Genomic DNA, 12,041 nt, shown 5'->3' with positions numbered 1-12,041 from the left:
CTAGTCCAAATCTACAACAGATGTAGGCTCATATTTGATTCAACAGTGGCCATCTTTTAACGAAGGACTGCAGAACGCACATTCAATCCAACCAGCTGCTCGCTGATCAAAATTCCTAGATTCCCCAACACACTTGTGATCCACCAGAGCTTTGATTTTATTCTAACACTAAGGGTTACATGTTTGCTTTGGCTGTGTGGATTTTCTCAGTGGAACTAAACTGGATACAGTTGGTCATAATTTCTCCACAAATATCTTACATCAATTGGTAAGCATGGTGGTGGAGGGCTGGTGATGTGGGCTACTTTTAAAGCTAAGACTTGACCACTCTGGTGAGGTCATGATTCCCCCTTTAGAGCAGAGTGTTAGAATCTGACATTTCCTATATAATCAGATGTTTTTATATATATTAGAGCAGGTCGCTAAATATGTGATCCGAATCTGTCTTGAAGATATGACACGCCCACAATCAAGTTTGTCCTGATTGGTTAATCCCACGCACACAAACGATCAGAGCGAGAATTCAGGAGGCGTCAAATAAGTGACACGGCCAATCAAGAGTTTTACATTTCTCACAAATACACCTGTGTTGTCAGTCTTGCCCCGCTGACTTTTGTGTGTTTGTGTGTGTGTTTGTGTGCGCTTGCTCTACAGCAGGTGAAGTGTTCGTGGCTATAAGCAGAGAATTCCCAAAGCTCATCATCTCCTGATTATCTGCCTTCTCAAGGTTAGCAAGAGTACACACCTCTGTGGTGCAATCAAACCTGATTAGCTGATTAGCATACTACTTGCATAATGTCGCCACTATTCATTACCCATTGAGTGAGTTCATCGCTGCTCCCCAAGAAACTGATCATTTTGCTTCACACTCCTACACGCTCACTGTGCACACATGAAGACAACACAACAACCACACAAAACAACAAACTGCGTTTGTGCAAAAAAGTTCAATTCCAAGAATGTTTGTGTTGATCAACTTATAAACATCCACTCTAGATAAGATCGAGATTTTTTTTTTAACTTTTGTTCTGAAAAGCACCATCAGTCTATGAATTAATTTATTCTTTTTTAGGCTGTAGAGGGGAGCTGAAAAAGTCCCTCCACACCAGCCCCACATGGCCCGTTCAAGAACTAATATACACGGTTTCATTAAGCCAAGTCCAAGTGGAGTCACGAGTCAGAGGTTTGAAAGTCCAAGTCGAGTCTGAAGTTGTTAAATTCATGACTCAAGTCTGACTCGAGTCCAAGTCATGTGACTCGAGTCCCCACTTCTTATAATAAGACATCACAAGTCGTTACAGAGGCAGTAAAATCCCTGATTTTGTTTCACATTTCTTTAAGTTTTTGTTTAATCCAACATGTTTTAGATAAATCTGGACATACAGTATGTTATACCAGGTCAGGATCAAGTTAGACTTTTTTTTTCTTGCTTAAATTACATAAAATAATGAGGTCGGCATTTTATTTTGAAAGCAAAGATGTAGAGGAGGAAAAAGATGGATGGAGAGCCACTATGAGAGTGCTGGTCTATGTTTTGACTGGGTCGTGATTTTTCTTTTTTTGCCACTGCTGTCAATTGGCAGACAGAAAGTGCCAGCAGGGCAGAACTCAGCGTGGCGCCGAGGAGGAGCTCGCCAAGTGTTGCTCCAGACTGAATCACATGGACATACAGTCATGCCATTTTCCTGCTTTCATTTTCCTTTTATTTTCATTAGGAACTGTGAAATAAACGATTATTTTAGACCTTTTTAGTTGATGTTATTTCACAAATGAAGACACCAGATATTAGCAGGGAATTCAAACCAATCTGCAGCCCTGCTATGTTTCAGAATCAGGAAGTTAGTCCTCCACAGATTCATTTAGATCACCAGGTTGTATGAAGTTAACTGCAGGTGGCCACATATGTATTTTATTTTGAAAACCAAGTAAAACTGTCTGCAAAGACCAGTTTTTGTTATCTTTGTCAACCTTTGTTGTATCTCCATACCATCTGACCCTAAACTGCAGAAAAACTGTTTAAATATTCAAGCTAACATTCAGAAAATACAGAAGTTGAGCTTTTTACTTTTTGTTATTACTGATATTCATCCAAAAAGATGCTTAAATTCTCAAATAAATGTGTAAAATGCTTATGTGTTGTTCTAAAAACAAGTTTATCAACTAGCTATTTTGGATGTTTGTTAAAATGTTGATTTTAATTCAGACTTTGCTATCCATGAATCAGCACGAAATACCGACAGCTTCATGGTCTGCAAATGAGTCTCAGGTTTTCCTGCATCTTGACTTACAGCACACTTTGAGTCCAGCAGCCACGATGCATCATTTTCACAACAATAAATCTAAAATGAGACCAAGATGGGTGGCCACGGCTCCAGCAGAGTGCTTTGCTTTCAACTGGATGAGCAGAAATTCAATTCTCCACCGAGTTTCAAAGCATCCGTGGCCCAGACACTGAACATTACTGCTGATGCACAGCGAGATGTGAAACAAAGTGCTGCTGATGGAACGGCTATCTGAGGGGTAATTGAATTTGCTTAAAACATTTCTGGTGCTAAGTTGGCAGCTATAGAGGATCCACACAAAAATCTACTTTTTTAGACACAGAAAACTTGCAGAAATTAAACATAAAACTTCCCCTATGACATTTTTTTATTTAAAACATGTTCCCAGTAGTGTTTTAATTATAATTATGGAGTTTTCAACCAAAATGTCTAAAAAAAAAAAAAGCAATTTTTCATGTTGATCTGACCTGATCACCCACTGTCTGATTATGATAGCTCTGTGTCTCGCTAGTGTAAATCTTCCCCACTGCTACATAAAAATGTCCATCAGTATGGGTAATGTCCAGCCGTATGGTTCTGATCCGGATGTCAGCTGGGACGAGGAAGTGAAGATCTTCATGGACAGAACTTCCTCCAAAATCCTGATTCTTTCTCCTTCCAGTTCACCAAAGACTCTTTTAGCTAATTCTCCAATGTTTATTGACTGTGATCAATACATTCAATCATTGGTTTCTCAGAGTTCTTGATAAAATAATGAAAGCTAACATCAAAATGCTCTTTCATTGATTTACAATCCTTTCCAACTGGGGTCAAATGAGCCGCCGTTCACATTTCCGTGGTCACATCAAGAAGCTCCGTGGAGTCTGGAGGAGATTTTCCAGCGTTCTCAGTCCTGCTACCGTAAGTATTGGATGAAACTCACACCAAAAATCCAGTGATGCTGATTTGACTGCAGTCAATGTGAAGATACCATCTTCTCTTCTCCAGAACCTGAACTAGACACTAGGAACAGATGAGGGTTTAGTGCATGTGCAGCAGAGCTGTTGATGGAAAGAAGATCATTCATTCAAACAGAGTCTGAGGTTAAAAGGAGAAATACTTGAAAATGCAAAATGATTTCTTATTACATTTGTTCTCTTTCATAAGAAAAATGTCACACATACATACTAAAAACACAAAAACAAGATTTTTCATTTAAAAAAAACTCGAAAAAGATGATTTCAAACAGTCATTGTGGGGAAAATCAAAGGTAAATCTGGGTTTATTATTGTTTCCTACACACAAAACAGTAATAAATGACCCAAAAACCATCGATGGGCCAAAACCACCATGAGGTATAAATGAGTTCTAGCCCAAACTGGTTCAGTCAAAGTGCAGATTGACCGAAGCAAAACCCCCCACGACCCCCAACCCACCAGTCCTCAGTCTGTCTGCCTCAGTCGTCAACAGTCAGTCAAGCGTAAAGAGTCCAACTGTCCGAGCATCCCCCGCCCCCCACCAGACCAATGTTCATAATCGGGTCACAGAAACCTGTTTTAGTTTTTAGTTTTAATTATAATACACCTTTAAATCCAACAATAGAAGCTTTTTGTAAATGTAAAGTTTAATCATCTGTTTGGTTTCTACAGTGACTGATCAGAAAATCTTAAAAAAAACATTTCTGATTCAGTGACTCCTCCTCCATCAGACCGTTTATAGCAAAAGGAGGATGAGGTTCATCAAAACATTGGAGCCAAGGATGAAGCTAATCAAAAGTGACACAGTTAAGAGCTGGCAGTGGTTCCAGAAAGACCTGCCGGAGGAGACGGAAACGCAAGAAAAGGATTGACTAATTAGTGAGTGAATGAAAATGAAAGCGGCCGACAGCAGGTGAGAGGAGGCGCCGGCAGATAAGGACGGGAGGATATTAAAAGCAGGACGAAACAAAAGATGCGATGGAAGCATTTCGTTTTAGTTGGAGACAGTAAAACATGACTGCAGGAGTGAAGGGAGGATTTTTTTATTACCCCCACCCACACACCTGACATGCAAATAGAGACAGACAGGAGCCCCTCGTCTGTCTAACAGGAGGCAGCGGGGAGCTTGTGAGATGCCTAATAATGCCGACCATCTCGCTGAGGGATTAGACACAGCAACAAGGAAAAAGACAGGTGGTGAGGGAGGGGGATCTCCGGGAGTCTGCTCAGTGAATTAGGGAAGCCATTACAGGTGGATACGGTGCGGTGAAAAGGACAGAATTATGACTGGAGAAAAAATCGGAAGCATCTACTGAGGAAAAAAGGATTCAGATGAGAAAATGAGTCACTTTTTACTTTGTGACCGTCGGTTCCCTCGTCACAATATTGGTATATCTAAGACTTTACTAAAGCTTTAGTCACAGCAGCCCTTACATGTAGATAGAGGCGCCAAAACTAGCTAAAGCTATGATGATACGCTAGGTTCACACTGGACGTGGAAGCGCCACAAAGAGCTGCACACGCTCTCCTTTAATTCACACCAGACGGACATTTTTCCACAACAGTCAACAGGCGCTTATGCTAGAGGTGTTTTTGTTTGTTTTGCCATTATGGGTAAATTAATAACCTAAAAATATTTCTGCAAAAAAGAAGCAAGTAGTTCGTAGGCCTACACTTCTTTTCTCATGTGATTTTTTTCTCTTAATTACAAAAATATTTTAGCAATTGTCAATCGCAGTGTTTTGTTGTGAAAAATTGGTTATATTTTAAAAAATAAACCAGATTCTTGAGGTAACTTCCTGCCAGAATTGATGCGGATCACTCGCGGCTAGCTCACAAAATAGACCAGATGCCAAAACAATCCGCTGCATGGCGCGAGCCTTCCGTGGAGGACCGCAGAACTCCGCGGCTGATAGGTTAGCAAGGGCGCGGAACGGAGGGCACTTCCATTCCGCATCCAGTGTGAACTAGGCGTTAGGCCTGGAGGTGACCCACCTGAAATATGAAGATCGTAGACCGCCAGAGTGAAATTCTGCAGGCGACTAACTAATCTTACTTGGAAAGAAGCACAATCTTGTATTTAAAGTGCTGTCTAATTGGTATACATGAGACTAGTGAACATTTCAAAATTTTAACTAATAATTGTTAATAAATTAAAAATAAATACCTATCATTAGCTTTTGATGCTGCAGTGTTATGTTAGCTACAGCTACAAACAGACAGAAATACTTGAGCTCGGCCTTAAAAAACTTGGTTCAGGCAAAATTAACAGAGTAGTGAACAATCTAGCAGTAAGAATAGCAAAGCTTCAGTGATCCATAAGACAATGCATGGAAACGGGCAGTATGCCGCCAAAAACTAGGCGCACCTGTACGGGGCCCACAGGAAATATTAAGGTCGTAGACATGCATGTAGATTTTTTTCTACGGGTATGCTGCAGGCAACACTTCCACATTACACAAGTGTAAGTAAAAGTGAAGTAGGTTAAATGGAGGTTTGTTCTATTGATTTTCTCCATTAGTAGCCCTGACTGTTAAAAATGAGGAAATTAGATATTCTATAGGCATCAAATATGTGTTTAAGCATCACATGCATGACCTGTGCAGGTGATATTTGTGAGTAAGGAACCCATGTGTGCACCTTAAAGTTCCACTCCAGTCGTCTTTCGATCTATTGTAAATTCTTAAAGACTCGGTCTGACCGTCTCTTGATCTATTGTAAAAACATTCCTGGTGGTCTTTTAATGATGATTAAGCTGTTTTTAGCCATAATTTTTTTTTCTCTTTTTTTTTTAAATAGAAATGTAAAAATAAATATTTTCCTGGTTGCTAACTGGCACTCACCAGATAGTACCTGGTGCTCACCAGATATTATGGCTTCAGTTTTATAAGCCATAATTTTTAAAAAAAATGTTGTTTTTTAGGACATCATTTCTGGAGAGCGGGAGGAGTTCATTACAAATTTCAATCAATTATCCAATCAATCATTCAATCAATCAATCAGTCACTTATTTTTGTAGCACTTTTCATCAACATGCTATTGAAAATAAAAGTGCTTAAAAAATAGGCATAAGACAAAAAAGCAAAAGCAATTTACAAAACATATTTTAAAAAAATTTCTCTGAGTTGTGGACGGAACTGTTGGTTTAACATAAGTCTTCTCCCATTTCCCATCATCCATCTGTTTACACCCTCTCCCACTGGCTTCCAGCCCTTCACAACCCCAACTTAGCATGACTGGTGCAACAAAAATGGTGGGCAAAACACCAGAGCTATCCAGCCGTACCGTTTTGACCCAAATGTTAGCTCAGATGGGGGAACAAAGACGTACATGGATCTGTTTGTCTGCAAATGGATGCATCAGAATGGAGCGGAGCAGGAAGGTTGGACCTAAATCACTGCTGTAAGCTTTTTCCAACAGCACTTTTGTGTCTGTTCATGATCCACAATGAATTGGTTAAAGCAATACACAGAGATACCATTTTATATACATACTCCATTATGAGATGGTAAAAACCCCATTTTCATTGGAGTGGGTCTTCAATAATGACTATAGTGTGTGGCACGATGTCTGTACAATATCATCACCTGTCATAAGTGATGCATGCAGCTTCTATTAATCCTATGAATAGTTCATAATACACACATTCATGATAAAGGTCAATGGAAACACAACTATTGACCTCCTAAAAAGGTTTTAATCATAGAAGTACCTGGCAGCACGTCTGTATCATCACTATGAAGGAGCTGAACTCACAATTACCAAAAGACGAACATCTGGTTTAATATCTAGAAGTTTTGAAAAAGCAAAAATAATTCCTGTATAAATGTCACTTCACTTCCACCAAACACCTCTAAGCCATTCCAATGTCTCCACTTGTTTCCCTGTTTTTACATTTGATGTGTGAAAAACACGAGTATCCTGAACACTGTTCGTTCTCCATCACTCACACACAGCACCGATCCAGAAGACAAGTCTGACCACACACAGGTCAGGAAACGGATCGGCTTCCCGACACTTGATCCCGTCTTAAACTTGAGAAGGACAAACAGAACAAAGCGCTCTAAGGTTGTAGCTTTTCTAGTGAATCATCTCCTCACTGCTTCTATCAGCCACAGGAGCGATGGAGAACCCTGAGAAGAAAAGCTGGAGATGTTTCTCCTGAAAACAGATCCAATGTTGGTTTATTTTGTATGTTGAAGTGGTTCAGCTCTAAGAATCCCACATTTTCCTTTGTGCTTCTCCGTCTTAATTCCTCGCTCGACAAGAGCAGCCTCACGGAAACAGATCAGCAAACACACAGAAGCTTCAAACGCAGGACACTGCCTGTCTGCAGACACTCACAGAGCAAGCGCCGCCGTTCATAGAGGTGGAAAACAAAAGAGTTGGAGAAAGCTGTACCTTTGCTTTTAGCTAGAAGAGCAGGAGGAGGCGGCACACAGTCAGTCCACAGTCCACAGTCCAGACAGGGAGGAGGAAGAAGAGGAGGAAGAGTGAGTCTAAGGTTCCCAACATCATGTTATGAAAGTTCATCAGTGAGCAGGACAGCCATGGGGCATGCAGAAGCATCAGGCAGGCGGTGACTGCAGAGCGGATGGAGATAGATGCTTCTGGATCTTCGGCAAACATCTGAATCTAATGAACGTCTTTGGTCAAATCTGTCCAGCTCTGCAGTTACTGCAAATGTGCATGCTTACATATGTTTACTACATATGTTCAAGTGTCACCTCAACCAAATAGGAACTCAGACTCTTATTTCTTCTTTAAAGTGAGCCCAAAATGGTGCCAATTTAAAACGATTCTGTTTTCACAGTCCTATAGTGGTTCCCAACCTTTTTAACCATTGTGCTCTCGTATGGGGTCCAGATGACCCAAGCCTTACATGGATGTGTTATCCATCCCATGACCAATGTGGATGGACACCAGTGAACATCAGCAATCATTAAAAAGACCACAAACCAGTTTAAATTTAGGGTGTAGTCGGACTGTGAAAATAATTCATTCTGGACCGAGTCCGGCTAATTTGAGTCCAGAACATGTGTTTGTCTGTATTTAGACTGCAGTCAAGCAGACTATTGTTTACCAAAGCTTGTAAACAAAACCACATGACTGAAGATCTCTTCAGTCATTGGCCAGCAGTTTTGGAGGCGGGTCAAAACAAAAAGAGAAAGATAGAAGTGCTGCGCTTTGCAAATCCTGCCAGGATTGCTCACTCACTCTGGGCTCCCACGGCAAGGCTCTGGTGTGACCGCCGGAGTCTTTATGTAACTTTACGTAAGTAATCTCGTAAGTTCAAGAGGAATATTCACTGCACGCCTGACCTCTGCGATCTGGTTTCTCCAAATCCATTTTGTTGGGTTTAAATTTTCGCCAGCATTCCATGAAAATTTGAGTCGCAGTCGTTTTTGTGAAGTTAGGGCTTTTATTAATGACCTAGATCGTAATTAATGGTGGGTTATCACATTAACCTCCGTGAGTTCTGAGTTTTGCGAGGTCGGCATCAGAGCCAGTGGGTGCAGCCGTCTGGTAGCCAATGGGAGTCATCTGCAGCAGCTAGACCGCTCCTGTGTCACACCTGAGCTGTAACATTTGTCGTGGGAGCCCGGGTTATTCAAACTTTATATTTAACTGACCAACACCTGTGAATATCAGGTTCAACACTTTGTACTGTTACTTTGGCATGGCGGAGGCTGTTGCTGGGAGCGCCACGGCTACGAGGTATGCTAATAAGTGTTTATGACAAATAAATTGTCGTGAAAACAGTGTGGATCACGTTAAAAGTTGTTTTAATGAGCTGCTGGGATCTGAAAAAAATAGGTCCGAGAGTGGTTCTTGGTTCTGGACCAGAGTCTAGTGCTACATTTAGGCTGAAAATCGGGGAAACCAACCCTGGTTCACTTTAAGTGGACCAAAAGTGTCCAGTCTAAATACACCCGTAGACAATATTATTATAGACCGGTCTGTATGAGGCTGAAGTGGGCGTCCAATTTCTATTTTTTTTCTTTAAGTTTCCAGTCTCCTTTGATTTTTCAGAGTAAATTTAATTTTTCAAAGTTTGTTTGTCTTGATCTTCTGTAAAAGATCTGCAGTTGCTTTAAACTTAATTAGTTTTCATGTAGGAACCATTAAATTTGATATAAATTATCCCTTCAGCCTCGTCCGACTTTTAACTAAAACTGGTATTTTTTCAAATAAAATAATAAACATGAATCAACAGTTAAAGCAACTTTATTAGCAGCATCCTCTTAACATTAGAGCCAATTGCGAAATATTCTGTATTATTATTGTTTTATGGTCTGTAGGACAAACCGTTACAATAAATCCATAATTCAAGAAAAAATTCCCTGTTTTTTTCTTTTAAATTCAGATTTATTTTATTTTGTAGTTAAACAGCTTTCTGCTGTTTCCTCTCTTGCCTTTTTCTGCTAAAATCAACTTTTTTTGTTAACTTAACAAGTTTGGGGGCTTTAATTTAGCAGTCGGCACAGAGAATACTGAATTGGTTTTTAACATGTGGCCGAGCGATTTGAAATGCATCAAGAATGAGTCCGATGTGTTGTTTGTTTTTCAAAATAAAACTTCCTTCAGAATCAGATTCTGAATAAACAGAAAAATAAATTGATAGTTTTTTTCTCCAAGGTTGGGGACCACTACTGCTGATTAAACACACATCTACAGAAGAAGCACCAAACTTTTTGCAGCTTTTTTGAGCTGTAGAAGATCAGAGATTTAAAAAAATGAGGTTGAGCTGACATGAAAAAGCAACAATTTCATCATCATCAGTGTGTAATGGAGCATGCACTTCCATACACAACACACACCAATAACAGGCTGTGCACAAATCCCAAACAGAGGTGAGGAAAGAAGAGGTAAAGCGGGGCGTACCTGGTTCTGCCATCATATGTGCAAGGCCTTGAGAAGGGAAGAGGCGGGAAAGGAGGAGAGAGAACACTTAGTGTCAATACGCTGCGGTATTGTGATGAAACATGCTTCTGCCAGAGGGAAGCATGACATCCGAACACGCACACACGCTGTCGTAAAGCTTCCTGCGGGTGAGCAGGAGGCTTCCTCCCAACCAGAAGGTTCCACACACGTCACATGACCTGGCTGTGACCTCTACCGAGAGGTCACGGAGAGCTCGCACTGACCTGACGCTTATCTGTGGGAACGGCAGTGTTTTCTTTGGAAGTAAAAACAAGTTGTGAACACGGTCATCAACACTTTTGATACGTTTCACATGTAAAGCTTGATGTACTTTACACTTCTTTTACCAGATCCATTGAGTCTTTCTGCTGTTTGACATCTCTGACTCATTTATTTATTTATTGAAGTTACTTTAGGATTTCTTCTATGTTCAAAACTAGATTTTTGCTATTTTTTTAACAATTTTGAAAGAAGTCAATCATTGAATTTTTCATTTTAACCTTATTAGGGCAATTAAAGATCATTGAAACACAAAGCTTTATTTTGTAAGTCTTTGTTTGCCTTCTAATTTGTTGCATTAAAGTTAATGCATGAAGGTTGGTGGTTTAAAACTTCAAATTAATACAATGTACAGGTTTCTTACATTTAAAGCAAGACACTACCTTTATTCTTAAAATTTTAAAATGACATTTTTTCATTACATTTAACTTTAAATTGCTTCTTGGTTATGGATTGGCTCTTTACAAATAAACTGTACAGAGCTAAAAAAAAAAAGCTTAAATCCATGTAAAATGTTAAATCCATCACAGAATTATATCAACACCTCAGAGGAAGTGAGAGTCGAACTTCTTTTGAGTTTTACGACAGCAGAATGTTCCAGAAAGATTTGAAAAAGGTGCAACGCAAATAAAGTAAATTGCACAAAAAAGAGAGTTGAATAACATCTTATTTATGGCGAATAACAATAAATACAATTACGTTACTGAATTGTTAATTTTTATCTTTTGTTTAATTATTTACTTAAAGGTCCCCAATAGTGATCCCCACTTTTAAAAATATTTTACATTTATTTTGGATACAGTTATTTAAAATTCCAAAGATTTAAAGAAAAAGATCAAATTCTCATGTAATGTGATTTCATTATGAATTATTGACTTTCTAACCCTTTTTTGTGCAAAATTGATCAATTTTCAGGGTCAATTTTGACCTAAACACAATATAAAGGTTACGATTAGCTTTAAAACGACTTATTAGCATTATTTCTAGGGTAGAATACTCCAGTAAGAAATGGTTTTATAAATGGGTGTTTAAAATCTGCACCAGCAAACACAATAATCGAAGATTTTGTGACAATTTTTTCTGTAAATATTTAGTTAGGCACCAATTATCATTGATAAGATTATTATCTTCAGTTAAATTAATAAAATTATAAGAAGAATCTGAAGGAATTTCTGCGTATTGTTGAGTCAGGATGACCAGTTTATGTCAAACAGGCTTTAAATTGGCTACAAACTGTCATATACAACTTGCTAATAATATATATTTACATAACTTGCTCATCTATGGATTTTGTGAGGGTGAACACTCCACATACATCACAGTACCAATGCTGAATATACGTTTCTTCTGTGATAAAACTGGGATTAGGATTTGGATTAACGTCTCCATCCACAGACAATACGCTTTTAATGTATAGTCTTGAATATGTGCTGCAAAAAGATGCTAATTCATAAAAGATAAATCAACAAAAATGCTAAGTTTCATAGTGGAAGAGTTTGGCTGTTGAACTGAAAACTAGATTATCAAGATTGTCTGGATTATACTCCAACTCAATCATATATTGTTCGAACTTTATAATCCCGCAGACATTAAATTCAAA

At 39.1% G+C, this 12,041-nt stretch overlaps 1 protein-coding gene across 10 annotated transcripts in view; it reads right to left on the bottom strand.

Annotated features, from left to right (window-relative positions):
* nrxn3a (neurexin 3a) overlaps positions 1-12,041 on the bottom strand; it is a 170,820-nt gene that overhangs the window by 133,206 nt on the left and 25,573 nt on the right. For all 10 annotated transcript variants that reach the window (XR_002921799.2, XR_002921824.2, XR_002921802.2 and 7 more), the window contains exons 4-5: positions 10,124-10,150; positions 7,640-7,651 (exon numbers count right to left, since the gene is read on the bottom strand). Coding sequence is in view for 6 of the 10 variants with exons in the window: in XM_024295746.2 (XP_024151514.1) it covers positions 7,640-7,651; positions 10,124-10,150 (39 nt within the window). In the remaining 4 variants the exon portion in view is untranslated. The remainder of the gene's footprint in view (positions 1-7,639; positions 7,652-10,123; positions 10,151-12,041) is intronic.

Source organism: Oryzias melastigma, linkage group LG22 (assembly GCF_002922805.2).
Source record: "Oryzias melastigma strain HK-1 linkage group LG22, ASM292280v2, whole genome shotgun sequence".
NCBI classification, from domain to species: Eukaryota; Metazoa; Chordata; class Actinopteri; order Beloniformes; family Adrianichthyidae; genus Oryzias; species Oryzias melastigma.
Note: the sequence above shows the minus strand (reverse complement) of the source record. Positions and strands in the feature narration are given on the sequence as shown.